General features: G+C 33.3%; 3 protein-coding genes across 6 annotated transcripts in view; 1 reads left to right on the top strand and 2 right to left on the bottom strand.

Annotated features, from left to right (window-relative positions):
• The window catches only part of LOC109336173 (mitochondrial pyruvate carrier 1), a 2,601-nt gene extending 2,523 nt beyond the window's left edge, over positions 1–78 (bottom strand). The window contains exon 1 of one of the 3 annotated variants that reach the window (XM_019572599.1): positions 2–78. The gene's annotated coding sequence lies outside the window, so the exon portion shown is untranslated. The remainder of the gene's footprint in view (position 1) is intronic. The other 2 variants (XM_019572601.1, XM_019572600.1) reach the window with 2 other exon arrangements.
• On the top strand, positions 257–2,605 carry LOC109336172 (UPF0307 protein ECA0281). 2 transcript variants are annotated; one of them, XM_019572594.1, is made up of 7 exons: positions 257–690; positions 811–859; positions 992–1,043; positions 1,334–1,502; positions 1,670–1,784; positions 2,221–2,406; positions 2,478–2,605. In XM_019572594.1, exons 1-6 carry the CDS (start codon positions 305–307, stop codon positions 2,392–2,394), a joined length of 945 nt encoding a protein of 314 aa, XP_019428139.1. In that variant the 5' UTR covers positions 257–304; the 3' UTR covers positions 2,395–2,406; positions 2,478–2,605. The 2 variants fall into 2 exon arrangements, with proteins under 2 accessions (XP_019428139.1, XP_019428140.1); XM_019572595.1 differs by having other exon boundaries at positions 258–690; positions 1,334–1,494; positions 1,671–1,784.
• LOC109336171 (protein transport protein Sec24-like At4g32640) lies at positions 3,151–19,189 on the bottom strand. Its single transcript, XM_019572593.1, has 25 exons — positions 19,101–19,189; positions 18,096–18,977; positions 16,852–17,082; positions 16,472–16,546; positions 15,976–16,074; positions 15,054–15,165; positions 13,966–14,093; positions 12,802–12,921; positions 11,857–11,937; positions 11,324–11,401; positions 11,082–11,174; positions 10,504–10,558; positions 9,489–9,565; positions 8,986–9,057; positions 8,757–8,840; positions 7,896–8,015; positions 7,714–7,782; positions 7,243–7,320; positions 6,956–7,094; positions 6,599–6,763; positions 5,986–6,131; positions 5,257–5,436; positions 4,383–4,471; positions 4,233–4,264; positions 3,151–3,580 (listed from the first exon to the last, which is right to left on the bottom strand). Exons 2-25 carry the CDS (start codon positions 18,882–18,884, stop codon positions 3,471–3,473), a joined length of 3,222 nt encoding a protein of 1,073 aa, XP_019428138.1. The 5' UTR covers positions 18,885–18,977; positions 19,101–19,189; the 3' UTR covers positions 3,151–3,470.

Below are 22,712 nucleotides of genomic sequence, written 5' to 3'. Positions count from 1 at the left end.
GTGGTGGTGGTGGTGGTGGTGGTGGAGGAGAGAATCGCCGAAGAGAAGCGTGGTCTGAATTCGAGTTTGGTGAAAAGAAAGTACAAAAAATTAAGTTGTGGAGATTATATATAAAATATGATAATATAAAAATAACAAGAGGGTGTTGAATCTTAACTAATCGTTTAATAATAAGGAATAGAAAAAGAAAGTTTCTTTCATGAAATAAATATATAATGGTTTATTGCTTTGTATTAATAATCTCCAATAATAATAAAAATAAGGCAAAAGGAACATCATTTGCATATTTTTGTCTGAAAGAAACATGACCCAACAATTGTTAAGATCTCTAAGACAATGTCCATGGTTGCATCATCGTAACTATGGTGCTTCTTTTCCTCTTCTTCATCATCATTTTCTCATATCTCCACAACAACCCACAAAATCAATAACCTCTCGCCCTTTCTTATTGGCCCCACTTGCTTCTTCTAAACGAAACGTTCACTCTCGCCGCTCACGCGGTCTTCGAATATCCAATGTTCCATTACTCGACAACAACGACAATGATGATAGAAAAGGTGGTAACGCTGATTCTGAAGATTCTGAGATTGAGAAGAGCCGTAACCAAATGAAGCGAGATGCAAAGCGTGCTGTGAAATGGGGAATGGATTTGGCTTCTTTCTCTCATCCTCAAATCAAACGCATACTTAGGTCTTTATAATTTCGATTTTTTAAATATACCCATTTTCATTTTATTTATTTTTTTGAATACCCATTTTGAAAAGTTGCAATCTTTGCTAAAATATTATGTTGTTTTGTTTTGGGTTGCAGGGTGTTTTCTTTGGACCAAATTGTGTACGAAGCTCTTACTATTGTTAAGGTGCTTTTCTTTTTCCATCTTAGTCATGTCGAAATTGAAAGTAATGCTAGTGGAGTTTTTTATTCTTTGTTCTGAGAGTTATGGTTGGAGGAATATGTTGATGAAGATAAGATGTTTGTTGTTTTGACACAGAAACTAGGACCAGATGTCCGTGAAGGAAAGCGAAGGCAGTTCAATTATATCGGTAATTACTTTCTCATCATTTTCTTAACAAGGATGTTTTGTATTGGCTATTTGAGTGGACATCATTTCATTGGATTGTTTCCACCATTTGCAATATATTTTGCAGTAATTGGGAATCAGCATGTATATCTTGGCTTCTTTTGTTACCTGATCATGTTACTAACATTACAGTAGACAACTCTTGTCAATTTTCCAATACATTGTGTGTGTGTGTGTGTGTGGTAAGTTGACATGATATCATGTACATTTTGCAGTGTAGATTCATGTTCTTCCATACCTAAATTGTCTCAGGAAAATTGCTACGTGACGTGGAACCTGAGTTAATGGATCGGTTAATAGCAGCAACAAAAAATTCTGATCACAAGGAGCTGCAAGCTTTAACCGGCTTAGGGTCTGAAGATCTAGAAGATGATGATGCCTTAATAGAAACTGAAGACGAGGAGGAAGAGGAGGTACCATTCTTACATTAAATATCATACCGACTAATACTAAACCTTTGTATTCCTGTTCTCTCACAGCTGGGAGTGTTATTTGCTAAATCTGTTGTGTGTTGTATTTGTTTCGGGTTTCTATTGATATGACTCAGTGGTAGGACATATTTGTTCTTACTTTTGGAGCATTTTAACAGGAACCCAATTGGCATGATAATCAAGTAACAAGGTGGTTTGATGGTCTGATCGATAAGGATATTCAAATCACCAATGAAGTTTATTCAATTCAGGGAGTCGAGTTTGATCGTCAGGTAATATTTTGTTCTATGCTCAATCAAGTAGGTGCAAACTTGTACTTGCTTTAGCTTCCAGAGTCAGAGCCATTGTTGGTGAAACATATCAACATACATTATTTTACATCGTAGTAATTAATTGAAACCTTAATTCATATCAACCATATTTTCAACTGTCAAGGGTGGAACCACATACAAGTTCTTGGGCTGATGGTCCCCAAGCTTTTACAAATTTGAGTCTTCAAATTTGTAACCCTTGCATACGATCCGATACAAGTGGAGGAAGAGTGAAGAGTCTTCAAAATTTAGTGTTGAGTTAATTGAGAGGATCAAAATCACATTACCAATATATCTATGCTAATCAAGCTCCAGTTTCCTTTTGCTGTCTATGTTTGTTGGCATCAAGAATCTTTATTTTGTTGCTGTCATTAAGTGTCATAAACTTGTTTTGCAGGAGTTGCGAAAGCTTGTCCGTAGAGTTCATTCTACTCAAGAAGTGAAGGCTGCTAATGAAGAAGAGGAGAAAAAGGCAGAGACAGCAACAATTGGTGCTAAGAAGGCCCTCACTCGTTTCCTTCGTGGTATTGCAAAGAGGATTCCTAGTGAATATGAACCTATCAATTTATAACCACTCTTATTTTTAGGGGTGGCGTTTTTGTCATGCTTAAACAGATACTTCTGCCAAAAATGGAAGAAATGTATGGCATGTCATATGTTGTCTTGGTAGGATACATGTTATGGAAAGCTATCCATTCTTTTCAATAATGAAGAATCTTAATTGTTACTATTTGACTATTAAGTTCTTATCTTGTGACCAATATGACAACTGGTTTTGATTATATTTTATGGAATGCACTTTTTTTAAATCTCTACGTTTCAAAAACAATAATTTCTGGTTATGGAATGAGATACATGTCTACCTTTTTAATATGCTATGGTCTCTGCTATGGAATGAGAGACATGTCTACCTTTTTCATTTACAGTCATTAAAATATCAGCTTTAACAGCTAAAGGTGGTGTTTAGAATAATTTAAAATTAACAAAATCATTTTATTTCAATGTACTTCACGCTACCTTTTTAATGTGCAGGAATAATATACAAAATCTAATGAATACCATCAACATTGCAAAAGACTTTGTTGACAGAAACATCACATGCGCCCAATTAAGAAACATTGATTTTTAGAACTGTATTCCAACAATGAGGCACAAGGTTTCCCCATTACAAGACTGCTTTCTGGTGTGAAATCTACTGAACAACAAAAATCATAACTCTAGATTATACAAAATGTAAGTCAAATAGATATTTACTTAAGAACTACAAAAGATTTCTTTAGATTCATCCTTCAGACCGTGTGTCTAAAACTTATTAAAATGAGAAAGATTATAACATTTTTCAAGCAAATTATGTGCGCAATCTTATCCTTACAAATGAAGATGTTTCTAGAATTTGAACTCATGAACTCTAGATCATAAAGCAAACAATTTTACCATTTCAATGAGACTCAATATTTTATGATTAAAATAAAAATTAATAATTCAGCTATTACCAACACCAATTACATTGTACATATGTATAATCAACAAAAAATACAAAACTTGTGTTCTCTGGTTTTCCTGTTATAAACTGACCTATATCCTTGGGGGTTTGCTCTATCATCTAGGTAATAAAAAGCTTCCAAAGATGAAGCAGACATATACTCTTTATGATGCCATTTTATTCTGGATTTGTCTATGAACATGGATAAGAAACTCTACATAGGAGAAGCCACCTGCGCTCTTGTCTTCCACCATATACGAGAAGAATAACATTCCTGGTAGATACCATAAATACGATTTTAGTTTAGGAGGAAAAAAAACAAGAACAATTTTACACAGATTACTCCTATTTTAATGCCTCTGATTCTAAACTAGTCTAGCATACCAACCCAACCCAACAGAAAGCTATGCACCCCATTATAATAAACGTAGCACAATCTAAACAGCTTAACAAACAATACAAGATTTCCAGAGGAAAAACATTCAGTTTAGGAAATTAGGCAGACAAGTTGTCAATTAAGTCAAAGTAAAGTTGATCACTAACCACTGAGCAAAAAAAACATGTTTAGTTGAAATCAACAAGGAAAAAAAATGAAAAAATCTTCACACAAGTGTGTTCTATCTTGGTGATGGAAGTATTATTAGGATGCTTAAGTGGATGTCTACAAGTTATGGACGACCTTATTCAACAAAACAACAGATTTAAGAAGCAACTATTACAGAACAGAATAACCAAGCTTAAAGACTATGCAACAGATACAATTAACTATTCCAGAAGACTGAAAAACATATTCAGAGCAATTCCAATAAGATTAAGGAACAATCTCATGTGGTTTCATGTTTTAAGATTTCATCTGTTCATGCTAATACTTAAAATCAAGGCTGCATTTAACAATCTGGGTTAAGCAATCATTCTAATGCACTGACCTGATGGATCTCCTTTCTTGCATAACTTAAACCTGGCAAAAAAAAGTTACAAGATTGTTTAAATTTTCACTTCAGTTAGTAGTCAAATGACATGAAAGATTATTCAGTAAGGTCTAGAATATGTTATAATTGTCAAAACAATTAGCTTACCGGAGGTAAGAACATCTTTGCTGCCGTATCTCATTCACCACTTCATTTAACTTCTTCGACAGTCGATTGTCATATTGCTGCAGTACAAACTGATAAAACATAGTTGTTAAACTGTCAGTTCAAAGCAATAAGTAGAACACAACATATTTACAATAGTTATTTCTTTCAATAATAAAAAAGGTTTAAAATATGCTGGGATTTGAGTAACCCAAAACAAAAACCAACAACTACGTTGGGGCTTATAACATTGTGTTAATGATGATAAATAGCTAGATGGAATGGAAGTCAGGTTAGGAGGATTAAACCAATGAATGCTTCTAGTTGTAGTTTTAACCATAGCAAAGAGATTCTCTCTATTTGCAAATGATAAAATGCTGAAACCTTCTTCATGAAGTAGTTTTCAAAGAAAAATCTCACATCACACCTATGCTGCCATTGTGCAATTCAACAGCTAACCAAGAACTGCATTTTATTCATGATTCATTGATGGTTATGATGGACTTTAATCCAAAATGTTCATCGTATCCGGTTGATTTTTCTTTCACTAATCAGAGCATGTAAAAGTTGGAAGACAATAACTCATTAATCACCCTCCGTACAATGTTAGCCACTTGAAGGTTCAATTGTTCCTCATTTACCACAAATTCCTTGATTTTGGTGAGAAGAAAAAGAAAGAATGCACATGTATGTAGAAGATAAGAAATCATCAAAAATTAAGAATGAGAGCATCCACCAAAGCTGTCCAATCACTTTGCTGGTCAATAATTGAAATTCCCATGAAAACAACTGGCTGCTAGTGGTCAAATTTGACTGATTGTAGGACATTAGACAGCAGAACTGAGAAAAAAAGGAGAGACATGATAACATAAATTACCAGCAAAGGGATTTCTTCAACAGTGGCAACACCAAACAGCCTCCCCACAGTATCAGGACTTACAGAGTCTCCAATATATATCAAACAATCATGACCATTCTCAAGAAGATAGACTCCATCATCACTAATGTGTTCACTAGAAAGAGGAAGAAAGGAAGGAATAACAGATTCCTCATCTTCCTGCAATTTATAAAAAAACTATCAGTGTTTCTGCAATTCTGCAAGTAAATTAAATAAATAAGGTCAGGGTTGATTGGCACAGTTGAAAACAAAACTTAACAACTGATGGCTTTTAAAAGAAAATCAACTAGTAAAATTTTTCATCACCTTGATAGTGCTCACAAAATTGCATATCAATCAATAACATGAATGAAAAGCTTATTTTTTAAAATATGGATTCGCTGTAATTTTCAAAATATGGTACTTAGCGTTTTTCTAAATTATACTTATCCATGTGATTCACTGTTGTATTTATGTTATTAGCAAACTTAGATCTGAAACTCATGTCTATAACTATATTTATAGACGCTTAATGGCAATAGTCGCCTGTGACAGCTAAAGTCTAAGTAACCCTTATCAGTAATAGTCACTAATAACTAACAATAACAACAGTTCAGTAACTAACGATACATTCTAATAAGTACTAGCTATTCTGCACTTTTCCCTCAATATGTCATAAGGAACATCAAATTTTCACATACAAAAACTTGTAGCCTTTGATCAATATACCTTTGAGTCAAGGTCATGGATAGCGATCATCCTAGGATACACAAGTGGTATTGCCAATGGAGCAGAGAGAGAGGAGACATAGTTTATCCAAAATGACCGGTCGTCAATCTTTCCTTCTGTTCGCAACCCCGTACTCTTAGTTAATGCTGGGAAAAAATGAAGAATACAATTAGCACCAACTTGGTGTAGGCCTTCTTAAGTAGACCAAATTCAAGATTTTGTATTTGAACAATCAAGACCGGTCTTTGACAAATAAAGCAAATATTTATCAGCTCTGGAAATCATCACCAGTTCATGGCAAAAGCAAGACCCTACCTCAAAACAGAAGAACCAGAAAAGGGAAAATAATGAAAGTCACTGATCATTTTAAAGGGGAAGCAAGTGCAAACCTATTCAAAGTATAACGAATAAAATGAAGGAAATTTTATTCTAAAGGATATTCAGATCACATGTTACTAGCATCAGATGCAGGAGTGGCAAAGCTATAAAAATAGAAAGAGAAAAAATGGTTAAAGACAACTGTTTGGCATGCAAGGTAGATGGAAACAGATTAATAAACTATTAACAAATAAAATCATTAGTTCCACAGAGCATGCATTAAATTCATACATACCAAGCGTGTAGAGGGGCAAAAGCTTAAGTGCCTCTGGAAGAATAAGTTGTCCAGATGAAGATACCGTAGCACAATATTTACGGTATGAAAATAGAGCATTGATGCAAAGATTTGTCACTTGTTCTCGAACAAGTGGGAGTGGCTTCGAAGGAACTTCATTAGCAGCTACAGAAAAAAAAAGTAAAGCTGTTACAATTCTTGCTTCTAAAAACTTTACCTGCATACACATGTTCTAAAATATGAACAGGATGACACTACCCTGGAAACAGTTACCCATATAAAGCCAACAAATTCAGTATACAGCTGTTACATCAATATATAGCAACCAGAAATACCAAAAACAGAACAATGAGATACCTTGCTTCAAGAAACAACAAAATTGGGTGTCCAAGTCAGCTGCACGAAATAGATTACTAAGCATACTAGTGACAGGCAGAGATAAGGTTATGACACGTATTCTTCTTTCGCCATTCACAGTTGTATAAAGAAGAGCACACTGAATAATGGAAAAGAAAAGTATAATCAGAACAAATGAGCAGAAACTTATTACCCACACCAGCTGAAAAGCTTTTAAGAGCAATATAAGGTGATGCAAAGATCATAAACTCATTCAGATATAGTAGAGCAATAAACTTGTCTAATACCTGAAAAGCACATTCGGATCCATCCTGCAACTTATCATCATGTTTCAGAGTAACCATGAAAGTTTTGTCACAGTCAATCTGCACAAAAGAAAAATTAGGCCGCAGGTTAAAATTGAACATACCATAGAATTAAAGGAAATGCACTAAAACAAAAATGAAGCACGTGATAACAACAGACAGTAAAACAGTAAACAGTAAAACAGTAAAACAAATCTTAACAGAGTCCCAAAGAAGATTAAGCCTACCTAGGAGTAAGATGAGTCTTTTAATTATATCTCAACTATGATTTAGCATATATCAACATTTCAGTTTTAGCCTAGAATATTAACTTAACAGATCAAAAAAATCATTTCAAGTTTCCAACCATCAAACTACCCATGCATAAATTCACACAGATAAACATACACCTAAGGTTGCATCTATCAACACACATGCATATAATCATATTCAGCATTTAAAAAATATACAAACCCCAGGTAGGTCAACATCGGTTGGGATGCGTTTACAGAAGTTTCCATAGTAATCTTGAACTTGGATACCCTGGCAAAAAATATGCTGATCATTTTTAGAGCCTGTATGCTGTATAAGACTATAAGGAGATAAAGAAAATAGCCATACATGGAGATTAAAAAATAGTGATACAAGCAAATTACCTGGCTGCATCTCACACGCATCACAGCTTCAAAACCTTGAGGCCTGGTTATATTCCATCTTAGATCATTGTAAAGCTTGGCCGGATCTGAGAGAGCTGAAAATGGGTAGTAGTAATAGACCTGGCAAAAAGTGAAGTACAATATCTTAAAATCTGACATGTGCAACACATTAAATGCTTCACAACAGAAAGACATAGTACAAAAGTAACAAGGGTAATAGATTAAAATACATAAATCTTAAATTATTCAATAAATGCTTTCTCCATTAAAAAATAAAAAAATCATCAACTTATATCTTATAAAAGCTGAAATATATCTACTAAACAAGTTACGGGCAAAACAAATGAGGGGGAAAACTAGGCATCATCCTATTTTATGGTTTCTCCCAAGTTTTTACCCTTTATAACTCTGCTTATGACATTCTTTCTTGTCAATCCTTACAGAGCCAATCCCAAGCCTGGATAAATCATGGAAGCCTTAGCAAAGATGATACTGATGCAAAACCCTTTGACTTCTTTTATAAACCCTTTATGACTATAGTTAATGCTGCTCTTTCTTCAGATACAATAAGTGCAACCAATACGAAATTATGATATTCTTTTCAATCACTTTCACCTTTTGCCCCATTTCCTTCACTTTCCTAGCAATTGGTAGAAAACATCTCCACATTTTCAGACAGACTTACATAAGAAGTGGAACAGGTTAAAAAGTAACATTACTTATGTTTCCATCACTACTCCAAAGATCTAGACAACTTAAGAAAAAAAGCATCAGCTTTTCACCTCTTCAGCACAAAAATAATGAAATTTAACACTTCAATAATGTACTTAAACAACAGAGCCATCAAAAATTCATATTTACCTGTCCACCAGTAGTTCGCGGGATAATAGATATGGATGCAATGTCTACATAAGTCTGGGTAGTCACAAATACATCGACACAAACCTGCAGCATTACACGACAATTATACTTAACCCATGCACATCAAACTGGTCAATAACAAGCTCACAAGATATATCAACCACTATGCTCAACCAGATATGTAACATAAGTAATGCCTGAATCCCAAGAAAAGGTACTCGAGATTGACCTGATACTCAGCAAATTCAACAGCCAGTTCCATGAATGCTTTATCTGCTGGTTGAAGTAACTTATGGGCTTCCTGAAGTTCAACGAGTGGAATTTTATAGAATATGTTAAATTAACTATGCACTACAAATAAGCATCTGCACAAGTGAGCAAACTACTGATAGGTAGAACAGATAAAACAATACAGAATATCAGATGAATCACGTAAAATTTAAGCATATTACAAGGATAACTATGTTTGCTTTTTTCTAATATATATTCAAATGTCAATATTACATGGTCTGTGAAATTTTGTCTCCATTACACCACTAAATACAATGACATTTTCAAATATATGGAACTAATCACATGTCACCATCTGTCAAGCTCGACCTTGTACCAAGAAAAGTCACAACAGAATCTTAAAATCACAGCCATTGAGTGATTAAAAACAAAATTGATATATTTTTCTTTTACCATAAAGGAAAGAATCCAACAATTCAATGAACAAATTGAGATAAATACCTTTTCCCCTGCAAAGATGTTTGTTCTACCTTCAGCCTCCCGAGCCGAAAGGGCACCAATGCCTATAGATGGCAAGACTGAAAAACCCAAAACAGAATCACGAGGAATATCAAATATACTCTATGATGGATCAAACAATAAAACACATGTGGTTACAGAGAAAAGGAAGAAATCAATGAAATGGGCTAAGATAAAAACAAAATGATGACAAGAAAAACATAAAATAAATAAAAGGAAGACCCAAGCAAACGTACTAAGAAATAATTAACTACAAAGTCCAAACACAAATAATGTAGTGAAACTGTAGATGTAATATCCAGGACGTGTTGAAAAACTTAAGTGCAGCAATGAATAACAGAAGCACCTATTGTTTTTGAAAGGGGAGAGGTTGAGAGGGGGCTCTAAAGGCCGTAGAAGCTTTTGAAGAAAGTCAACGGTGTTTACTAACTATTAAGGAATTCTTTTGTGCAACATCAATAAAACATGGTAACTAATTTATATATTTTTTGTCATTAAACTCTTGTTGGAGCAAACAATTTTTTTAATACTATTCAGTAACTTTAACCTTACATAGCATAAATTTGCAGTCTTTCTGAAGAATGATAACTATTTTTATATTTAGATTTTAGGGTGATATACTGTCTTTTATTCAAGTCATATAATTCCAAAAGGAAAGAATTGATAAAGTAACATGCTGCAGCAAGCATTCTTTCTATCAAAAACAAATAGCACCAAATTTTGTTGTTGTTTCATCCATCCATCACAGCCTACTTAGGAGAAGAGCTTACATATAATTGAACATGTGGACACAACAACAACAACCAAGCCTTTATCCCACTAGGTGGGGTCGGCTACATGGATCGAAAGACGCCATAATGCCCTATATGTTTAACAACAAAACATTAATCTCTAAGTCTTTCTTAATCATTTCGCATATGGTTTTTCTTGGTCTCCCTCCTCCTCTATGTAATATAAATTTCAATTATTTAGGAAATATACAAGCTGCCAAGCTCACCTGATTGGAATACCAACAGCTTTCCTCCAGTGTCCTTTATTGCAAGGAAAGCAGCCTACAACAAGACAGCAATGGTATAACCGTATAAGCATCAACACATTTTAATATGCATATAATGATATTTCCAGGTTTGTCTTCGGTATGTGGAGAGTATATGCTCCCTGTACACTAGCAGTGCAAGTTCTTACAATGCTAGCGCCAGATTCATATTGTTGGCGCATCATTTACTGTTTAATATGGACATTATTGGTGTAAAAATGAGTAATTATTTTATCAGTTACGACTAAACATTATTTCTTTGGGGATTTGGTGCTCCAAACACACACAGGGAGCACCAAAGTTGAACCTGGTCACTCCTGGTTTCTCCCTTCGTTTTGAGATTAAAATAAAAAACATCCATGGAAAGACTGCCAGGAGCCATGGAAATATAAGGGAGAATCTTAAAAGCTAGAAATTATTTGAACATTTTATATATAAATAAAGAGTTGATGCATTGCTATAACTATCTCAGCAAATAACATGTAAGCTATTGCAACTTGCAAAGTCAGGCAATCAAAATTTGAATATAAATGACATACCTTGATAGCTGCACCAAAGGCTGATTCAGAGGTTCTATTGCTCTGGAACATGGTAGGAATGCTTTCTAGAAGTAATTCTAAGTGTTGACAACACTAGCCACGAAGAAGCAAACCAATTTAGTAATGAAATATATGGCCAACACCAAAAGTACAAAAAAATATAACAAATGTAAATATATTATTCAAAGATAACTTGATTTATTTACTGAAATTCATCAAGAAGGAAAATGTTTGAAACTTACCTCAGATAGCGGAACAATAACATCAGTTTGCAAAGGAGTATAAACATCTTGTACATCAGGAACAATGAGCATCAACGGCTACAAATTTTACATTTCAAAATCAACAACACTAAACTACTTAGAATTATAAAGATTAACTTATCTATTTTTCCCATACTTATCTAGACTAGTTACTCAATTACATGGAACTGTAAATAGCTATTTATGGTGAAGGAGTATTTTCATGTTCTCAATATCACAAAATAACACAACTAAAAATCATGTATGCAAACAAATACCAATTGTAGTAGATAAATAGAAAAACATGTAATATCACTAACCTTCTAAAGTAGAAAAAATTCAAATTAATGCCTCAAACAACAAATTGGCCCATATAACTAAATTTCTCCAGCTTCAACTTCACATATCACATATATATGTATGAACATACATTATTGAAAAAGTTCGAATTATTTTAAACAGAAAAACATGAATTTACAACTACTGTTTCCAAGAAAAAATAGTGTATGTTTGGTTATATACTTATATTTTACCTGCTGCAATGCACGTTTCAAGTTGTAGAAATGAATTGTTGAGTCAAATGTTGCAATTCCTACCATTGTGCGAGGACCTTTCTGAAGAAAAAAAGAAGCTAATTATGAAGTGCTAGCTCAGAATAACAAAACTCCCTAAGCCTCTTAATAGAAATTCAGTCAGATTTCTATTCACCAATATCAACAAAACCTATAATTGTCAATGTTTTTATCCGCAGTGAGTAATGATTCAACATGCTACCTCTCAGCAAAGGATTAACCAAAGATCTGATATATATATATATATCTATCCCAGTCCCCAGCTCTTTCTCTCTCACTTTTGACCTATTAAGGATTTAAATTATTCTCTGTACTCTACCATATTGCAGAGCATATTCAGTGCTCGGAATCAACATGGATAGAGATCATAAGAATGGGAGCATGAACACTTTTGTAATTTCTGCATACCAAATCTGCAATTGGGATTTTAACTATGGCTAGAATTCACAGTAAAAAGATTTAACAAGGGACAGGCAAGCTTCTGGAATTAACAGTGTTGCCAGATCTTCGTCAAATTATAAACATCACAAATTCAAATAATACAAAGCCAAAAGTCAAGAAGCTCATATATAATAAGATAATATGTCACTAAATTGAAGAAATAAAGTTACGCAGTTATGATTAAATGTAAGGTCCAGCATAGTGGAATCTTTTTTTTATTATCACCCCATTCAGTTCAAACAACTTTGTTTATTTATTTATTCTGGAGACAGGTGGAGGGAGGAGGGAAGAATATAACGGTATTGTCTCTTGATATTTAAGTAACAATCTAAATGAAGTATAGCGAAGCAATTTGAGATTCAACCTATCGAACAAGAAAATTAGAAAAGCATTAAGCATCACATTCATACATCATCAGATACAATGATTGATACAATATCAAACCTATCTACAGCTACAACTCACAGGAAGGTCCATGATAACTTGACTAATGGCACTACAAGCCGCAGCTGTTGCACCAGTTTGAACAGCATTCATGGATACATCAATGAGAAAGAAGTACACAGCAGGCATTGGCTCACGGACCTACAGAAAATAGAGCGAATTGTGCATCAGTCATGATGGATACTAAACGGTGAGATGGACAAGTATGAGAGAAATGAGAACTTATTCAAGACCAAAGCATAAACTACTTACTTTCTATTTAAGCTTAAAGCTATAACAGAAAAAATGAAGACAACCATAATATTGACCATACTTTATCAATCCACCATACAAAAGGCCCAAAGAAAGTCAAGGCAATATGAGCAAACAAAAAATTATTAAGAAGATAGGCCAAAAAACAATTGTATCCATATTTTGACTTAGTTCTGATATGAAGAGAGACTAACATTCCATAAAAAAACCAAAATTGATTTAAAATATTAGGTTTAGTGAGCTGTGACAATGTTAACTTCATAATGTTAACCTAGTTGCATGAATGTCAATACCGGATTTATTTTAAATTTTTAATGCTTCATTAGGGATTTAAGCTATTAAATGTTACTGGGCCTAATGTTCATACTTAGGTATCCCTTATACGAGTGCGAACCTTAATCTTAGAAGAACAACAATTTGGTTCCAAGCCATGGAAGATAGTTTAGGGGACTTTATTGAAAAGGACCAGTGAATTATATCATATTTATGAAGGACCAACTGACTTCTTGAATAGTTAATCTTACTATGAAGTATAATTTTAGAAATCCTTCTTCATGAACAAGATCATATACTTATCCCAGTACCACCCTTCAGGCAGACATTAATGGTATGATATAAACAATTCAAATTTCACTTATTTATGCATCTTACGAAAGCTAACTTCATTCAAGTTTAGTTTCTTTTTCGTCAACTTGGATTTAGAGTCATTAAGCATCTAATCATATTAACTAATTCATATTACAGATTAATTGGCAAATATAAAAGTTGATAAAAATGGCACTTATAGTATAGCATTTAAGGTTCAGACAGTCAGGATTTTAACCATGATGGAGTAGATATCATTTCAATCTCAAGAAAAAACAAACAAAAAAAAGAAATATACACTCAAAACTCATCTTCATAAAACCTTGTATATGTTACAAATAACCTCACCATGAATTCTTTTGTAGCAACGAACTCGACTGTTCCTCTGCATAATTCGGGTCTTTCATCAGCATCTCTACGTCGACCATCTGGACCCAAATTGCAGCGGTAATCCTGTGGAGTTTCATCACTAAATCCTGTACAAAAAATATGCAGTCACAACTAAATGGTTGGCCACGTCAGAAAAAATCAAAATATTGAATGATCCCATCATACAGAAAGACACATAAGATGAATATACTTTAAGTGAGCCAGTAGGCAATAGTAAAAATTCCAAAATAAGCAAGACAGTTGATCAGAGCTACTTTCCATCTTTTCTTCAAATATATATTTTTTAATAAAAAACTATGGTAATGTGCAGTTTATGCTATTATTAGGGTGTTTCATTGGCTAAGCAGCTGATTTCGGATGCGATTGGGCAATTAGCTTCTGTTTCGTGTAAAGCATGTGTTTTAAAAAGGGTTTAACTAGACACCAGCAGATGGATTGGAAGCTATGTTCAATTGATATTCTCTTTTCCTTCCTTAGTTTTACGTTCCTTTTTTCGCTTTGGAGGATCCCCTATCCTCCGATTTCTTGTATGTTCTTCTCTGACTTTCCTTTTTATTTATCAAAATACAGTTTGAATAAAGCAACAAACCACATTTAAAAAGAGCAGTACATAACTAGTGCATCAAATGCATAAACTTGTGATATGAATAGTGGTTGTCAACCAACTAACAACTATTTAACTTTCATATTTTTCCTCCCATCATTCTTAGGGAAAGTAATGGAAAAAATATCTCACACGTGGCCACACTACTGGCACCATCCATAGGATATGCCAACTGTTGAAGAATTACAGGATTAGGAATAGGAAAGAAAATGAGTAGAGGGAAAGGCGGCTAACAAGCGCAAAGTAAAAATATTATTGATAAGTGGAAAATGTGATGCAAAAAGCTAACCAAATATCCTTATTTATACTAATAATTAGGTGTACAATCCCAAGCCCAAGCTCACTAACACTAAGACTAATATCCTTGTAGCTTCTAAGTTCTAACATTAACCATACAATAATAAGATGGCTCAGTTGTATAGCAGATATTACTTGTACTAACCACACAAGTTGCAGATGAAACGCCTTCCCTGATCAATGAATTTCATGAAGGGATTTACATAGGCCTTGCAACGTGAGCAGCGAACAGGACCGCTCTCCCCAAAATCAACAACCTATAAAACATTGGGTAATAAGCCAAAAGATTATTAAAATTTTACACTTGGTGGGAGGTTCGTGCATTGGGTCAGCCTTTTGATACTTGATTGAAAGCAACATGTTAAAAATAGCACAAAGCTAGCTAGAGGAACATCATAAAATAGTTTATTTCCACCGATACAGCTAATACAAAATATAAAGAAAGCAGATATTGGGCTCAACAAGTCACTGAGCATATTAATCTAAACAGTCCAAAAACTTTAAAAGAAGAGAAATATTTTTATCATTCCCTGAACAAATACTGACTAATATACGAAAGAAACAGCCACTTTGAATATGAAGAAAGAATCTTAAATGTTGCTTGTTCATGATTTTTAAAATGGAAGGGATGCTCCCCCCAAACAATTAAACAAGGTATTTGGCTAGTTCAAGAAGATATGCTGGAAAAAGCTAGCACACCATCAAACATTAAGGGCGGCCCAGTGCATGAGGTCCCACCTAGGGAGGGTAGATGTATGCAGCTTTGCCCCCATAACTGGAGAGGCTATTTCCAGGATTTGTACATGTGACCTCTTGGTCACTAAGCAACAGCCCTTAGTGTTGCGTCGAGGCTCACACTCCTGAACAAAAATAAAGAAAACCCCAAACTTAACCTTTACATACTATACATAATAATACCATGTGAAATCTATACAAGTTAAGTTATTAAACTACAGGCTCCGTAATTCAAAATTTAGGCGACTCTAGCACTTCTACAACTATTACTTAAATATAAAATAATGACAGATGCAGAAACTTCAAAGAAAAATATTAATCTTCATCATTACATGGATGGGATCTTCAGATGGGTGTGGAAGAGCCAAAGGTTGGACCAACATGGCCAACTGCATTCCTGAGGTTGACAAAAGGTCGGCAGTGAAAGGAATCTGTTTCATTCAACAAAAAAGAAAGCAAAAGAAAGAAGATCAATATGAAAATTGTAAAGACAGGATAGTCAACATTTTCAAAATTTCAGTAACTAACCACTGAAAATTACAATAACAATAAAATTTGCTTTAAAAGTAAATTATTACAAATAAGGGAGAATACAGAACTAGAGTATGAGCTAAAGCAGAACAAATACATCAAATGAATAAAACCATCCAATCCCCCTGCATACGAGATCATACAAAAAGTAACCTTTAACTAACCACAGTATAGAATTCACTAATACAATTCTATCAAGTGAAACAGACAGGCAAGAGCATATCCTTGTAAATCCAAACATTTATCATTATCTTATTCAAAGCTAAAAGTATATTAAATGTGGGCATTAAATGTGACCTGATTAATTGTGCACCTCATGTAACGTGGACCGCAATTCCCCGTATCTCTCACAATGTAATCACTTGTAGCAGGCTGGACCAAAATTTGAACATTAATAAATAATCATAGGAACAAACAGCAGTAGTGATTAATGTAATACATAAAACTTTCCAGAAAACGTAAGACATGGTATTGGTTATTAAACAGCAGATTCAAAAAGTTTTTTGAAAAGGGAATAAAATAAAAGGAAAAGGTAATAATAGGGATTGAGGAATAAGAAGCTTATAACTAATAATAATGAAGACCAAGAACACAAGCAAAGTTAGCAAGCATTAATTTGAACATAAACCAAATCTTCTCTTTCTTTAGTTTTTAAAAAATAATCTTCAGATGAATACCGGAGGAATGGTTGCCTGATTGCCTTGGCGAGTTTCATGAAAGGTCACTGAAGAACCTGGAGAGGGCCTTGGAATTTGATTGGGATCAATTTTGGAAGGCCCTGCCATTGGGGCTCCAGTTTGACCAACAACAGGTGATATAGTAGTAGTCATAGACTGATTTGGCAATGGTGGTGCCATGCTAAACATCCGAGGAGCTGAAGGACCAGGAACTGGAGGAGGTGGTACCACCTACAAGATATACGCAAAAAACAAGCATTTAAATTAATAGTTTGCACTGACTGGTTAGAGGCAAATGCAAACACCTTCAAAGCAGAACTTGTCCCATTGCATTTACATGGGAATTGGATAGTGTATTTTAATCTGGCATACTTAAGGTACTTGGCCAGTAGGACTTCCTTGGGGTTTACTTATCATTTTCTGTAATCAGAGAATATATTACCATGTTTTTTCTTCTTTATTGTCTCTTTAAAAATAGTTATACAAATTACAATAAAAATAAAAATACAGATAGGTGCAATTTTACACGGTACTATAGACATTACCTAAAACTATGTAGTTAAAGTGGTCTTTTGTTTGAGCAGGGAGCAGTATCCATAATTACTAATTGATGATATAATTTGATCAATATTCTCAGGATAATCTAAATGCTTTCAAATATGCCTACTTTAAGTTTATTAATTTTCTATGTGGATTCAATATTCAATATGGCAATACTAGTTTGTAAGCTATCTCATTATAGTCTCTTGGGAACTAAACATTATGACAAAACGGGCACTTCAATTATCAGAAGAAATTACTTCTCTGAACCATCTCTACCAACAAACAAAATAACATAAATCCCCAAAAAAATAATTCCCCTTCTAAGACCATAACAACAATCAAGCCTTACTCTCACTAGGAATTCTAAGAGGCAACCTTACAGTCTTAGGATTCCCCCTCTAATGCCAAAGGGTGGCCCAGTATAGATGTAGGCAACTTTGCCTCACAAACAAATAAGTTGTTTACAATATTTGAACTCATGAACTCCAGGTCACAAGGCAAGTAACTTTACATTTGCATTGAGGATCACGGCCCTCTCCCCTTCTAAGACCAAACTTCAAAAAAATTACTTCTCCTCTGAAACCTCCTTCAACCAATTAGCAAAGCATCATTGCTCTAGTACTGACGAGAATAAATTATTGTAGGTCAAATTTAGATAAAAGACATTCAAATACAATAAAGTTCAGATACAGAGGAGCTACCTGCTGGGATTGCATCTGCCAAGAAGGTGCTCCAAAAGGTGAACCAGTAGGCTGCATTGCATGTTGAGATGCCGTGGGATATGGGGGCTGAGGTTGAACAGCTGGGCCTGGAGGAGCTCTCATTGTTGGAGGTCCAACAGGCGGTTGTGGTGCACCGCCAACTGGAGGAAAGCGCTGATGACCTGACAAAGCTGCACCAGAAAATGCTGGCGGCCCATTATTCATTAAGTGACTGGGTGCACTTGTCAGGGGCATGACTGGGGGAGTACTCATTGCCGGGGAATTAAAAGGACTCGGACTCGGACGAGCACCCATAGTCGGTGGAGGAGATGCAAATGAACGTGTTGATGGAGAACCAGCAGGAGGATGAACACCGGTAACTGGTGCAGCAGCATTAGGAGGAGGTCTCGACGCAAAAGAGGGAGGTTGACCAGGAGGGGGTCCAGTTGGCTTTCCAGTGGCGACATTTGGAGTTAATGAAGATAATGGTGGACCTGAAGGAGGCCCTGCAGGCCTTACCAATGCTCCGGGAGGTGGACCAGGTCGCGAAAATGGAGGCGAGGGACTAGGGATCCCAACCGAGGGAGCCGAAGAAGCAAATGGTGGTGGTTGGCCAAATTGTGGAGGCCTAGAAACAGGATTAGAGGTCATAGGTGGGCGATTAAGGTTCATATTATGGAAATTATCAGCTACTGAATCGGGTGTGCCTCTAATATTAGGAATGTAATTAGGGGGTGGTGCGTTATTTCTAGTTCTAGGTGCCCCTGGAGGAGGCACAGGAGCAGCCATTACTGAATCAAAATCAAATCAATTCCAAGGTATTACACCCTCTAATAATTCTTCTTCTTATTCAATAATTTGCTACCAACAAGTGATCTAAATCTACAAGAAACACAGATTCAAAAATAATTGCAATATTCCGGATAAAGCAACAAATTAAGATTGGGAATGATCGTAGCGATTAGAAATCGAAAAACGAATTGCGTTAAACGAAAATAGGAAGACCTGATATGATATCGGTGAAATGTACAAAATTGTGAGCGAATTGAGGTTAGATCGGATAGGAGAAACGGGTTTTATTTTATTTATCAGGACTCAGGAGCTTGTTATAATGGCAAATTTATAAATATCACGATCTTCATGCAACTTTTAAATTATTTATCAAATTTCTGCACTTTTTTAAAACTTGGAAATAAAATTGTCGATATTATATCAAAGTCGACATTGCCATAGGAGTTTTTGCTTTGCTTTTCTTTTCTTTATAATTTTTTTATTAAAATCGACACTTCCAATGGTAATTCTAATTACATTCAATTTTTTTTTTCCTTCTAAAACTCGTCAACTTGGGTGGATTTATGTTTAACTAGTTTTCATTTCTCAAATCCCACTTTCCTCTCTCAATAAATAAGTATAGATAGTCAGAAACATAGAATCCTCAAGCAATCTCTAAGTTTTATGATAATGAGGTGAAGGTGAATAACTGAAAATGATGATTACTGATTCATGTCTTAGTTTTTTTCTTCAATTTCTGCCATCAATCATTCCCCTAGTTATTTTTCTTTGCATTGTAGCAAAAGTACAAACTAATTGGCTGTTTTGTGGGGAAGTTATTGGTATTAAGAGCATCCATAACTTCCAACAAAATTTTGATTATTATTTAGGTATTACACCTTATTTTATAATTTATTATAACTTCCTATAAAATAAGAACATCATCTACTTTTTCCCCATAATGACAAACATTATTCTTATTTTTATTTTTATTTGGGTCTCACATCATCTACCTTTTTCCTACGACATCTACCTCTCTCATCACTTTCTTTGACTAAGAACAACTAAGAATTCTATTTAAGAACAAAAATGAAGAAATAAGAATAACACAGTAGATCAGGATAAAAATGTTCTTATTTCATTAACAACAAGCCTAAGAACAACCATTGTGTTTGCTCTAAGTTACGAGCTAAGATTATAATATTTATGCATTGTCAGTGTAAAAATATCCTCCATTATTATTTACTTTTACTTCAGAGTTGATAATTATTAAATATGAATGACATATGAAAACTATGGGAATCCATGTAGCAAAATACTTTCTCTTTCTCTTGTTAATTGACACTATATAAAAGCCTAATGAAAGCATTCATTTGACATTATATAAACTAGCGTGTCGATCGGCACTCCGTGCCGGTCACCCACATTCTTATTTTTTTGATGTAGTATGTATGATCTTCATATTATATTATTTAAGAAAAACAATTTAAATATAAGAGTGCATTATATAAACTCTATGAAGAGTGAAGATTTAAGAAGATAATATGTGATAGTTGATATGATATACATAAAACTTATGTCAATTTCTCATGTTGTGCCTATTGGGTGGAGAAAGATAGAAGATAGAAATAAGAGAATGTATGGAACATTAATGATATTAAATTATTAATATAAAAAATAAAAGTAATATGTGAAAGTTTATAGTAGTTATTAAAAATATAAAAGGGTAAGTTTGGAATATAAAAATTGTACAATAAGGTAGTTATTACTTGTTTTATCTTTATTAATAGTATAGATAAAAGCCTAAGGAAAGCGAGACATAATGGTTAAATAATTTTCTGTTAAAATAACTAGGTAATTGGGTTTTTATGTTGACACTTTTCACTTTTAAAACTTGTTACTCAACATATATACCTATAGAATCTTATCAATTTTCCATGTAATTCATGGTAAGAGTTTGAGGTTTTCATTTTATTTTAGTCAAGTGATAACTTTTAATTGGATTGATACACAAAAAGGGAGACACATAATATTCATTGATGTACTACAGGATGATTCACCAAATTTATTTACTATATTTGAAATACAAAAATGTAAAATAAATACATTTAAATCAAGTTTTAAATTTATTCCAAATTAGAGTTGTTGGAACTAGAAAGATAATCTCATTCGTCATAAAATTGAGTCAAATTAAGTAGACAACAATTGAAGTTTGTAAAAAATAAATTATTTTCAGTTCGATTTATTCAATCTACGGACACTCATAAAAATTAAATTGAGTCGAGTAAATTCACAACTTAACTAAAACATAAAACTTTTTGAGGTGGAATAATTATTAATATACTTTTTAATTATTCCTATTAAAATCATGACTCACATTAAATCTTTTGCAGCTATACCAAGATATTGAGCATTAGCCATTGTCTTTTTGATATTCTATGCCTTGTCTAAATTAGAGTTTAGTTTTAGAGTGGATATATCTATTTTTGTTCTCTCAAAACAATTTTAGTATATCAATTTGGCCTCTGAAATTTGAAAAATAAAAAATATTAAATGTGAGTGTCATTAGTCATTTGTAGAAAAATATTTATTTTCCCAATATGTGTTCTCCTCTTTCTAGTAAATATAAGTACATGTATATGTCCATAAATATAAATATAAATAATAAGAGTTATTTTTCCTGTCATTATAACCTGTCTCATTTGCTCTGAGTAAAATGATCATGGTGGAGATAAATGTGGGGTAAGGATTATCTGTCCCAAGAAAATCATGTCCTCATGTACTAAGTCAATAAAATCTCATAAAATAGCGTACAAATATTAATTTATATTATTATAAATTTTACTTTTAATCAAATAAAATTTTCTAATTGGATAGGGACACCCAATGAGACAAGTGATCCCCATCCATGAATAATCATATAAAATTTGCATTACAAGTTTTGACTAGGTTGACATATTATATAAAGAAACGATTTAAATTCAGATCAAAGTTTGTTACATGACGAATATATTATATATTAACTAATACATTATTTATATATTATTATATTTAAAATTTGTTACATGGCCAATATAGTACTCACCAATAATAATTAATATATGAATGATGAATTATTGTACATGTACTTTTCTCCCAAATTAAAATCATTTAAAATATGGAATAATAATGATTCACATGAATGAGTTGGAATTTAATTTGCTGTGTAATTATTTAATTTACTTCTACGGGAGTTACATATAGAATCTCAATAAAATATTAATTTAATTTAATTTTTTATATATAAAAAATAGTTTTTCTATATGTGCAGCATTCAATTTTGACTGAGTTGCCACAATAAATAAATATGTATAAAATTCAAATATGGTAATAGATATTTTTTCAATTAAAATGTTAACAAATCGCGACGAATAAACTAATTACATTATTTCCATGCCAGATCAAACATACTCATTAATAATTGAGAACACAACATTTTAGGCTTTCATATTAATTTTATTTATCTTTAAAGTATATATAAATACAAACATCAACATATTATATTTTTTTTAAACTATTTTCCTTCTGGATTTAGAAGAAAATGAGTTTTGGATGCATATGAGCATAATTATATTCTATAAAATCAACTTAATAAATTAAAAATAATATCATATCATTATTTATTCATTTCCTTAGATATTTTATAAAAAAACAATTATACAAGAAAAAAATTACTCGTTTACTTTCCTTTTATTCAAAACTCTCCAGCTAAACAAACATTGTGTCTTTATCCTGTCTATTATAAATATTGATTAATCATTTTATATTTATGCCACAAGAATCCATCTCAAATTATATTTTGTCTGT

The sequence above is a fragment of the Lupinus angustifolius genome, chromosome LG20, assembly GCF_001865875.1.
Source record: "Lupinus angustifolius cultivar Tanjil chromosome LG20, LupAngTanjil_v1.0, whole genome shotgun sequence".
Classification (NCBI taxonomy): Eukaryota; Viridiplantae; Streptophyta; class Magnoliopsida; order Fabales; family Fabaceae; genus Lupinus; species Lupinus angustifolius.
This window is presented reverse-complemented; position numbering and strand designations above follow the sequence as displayed.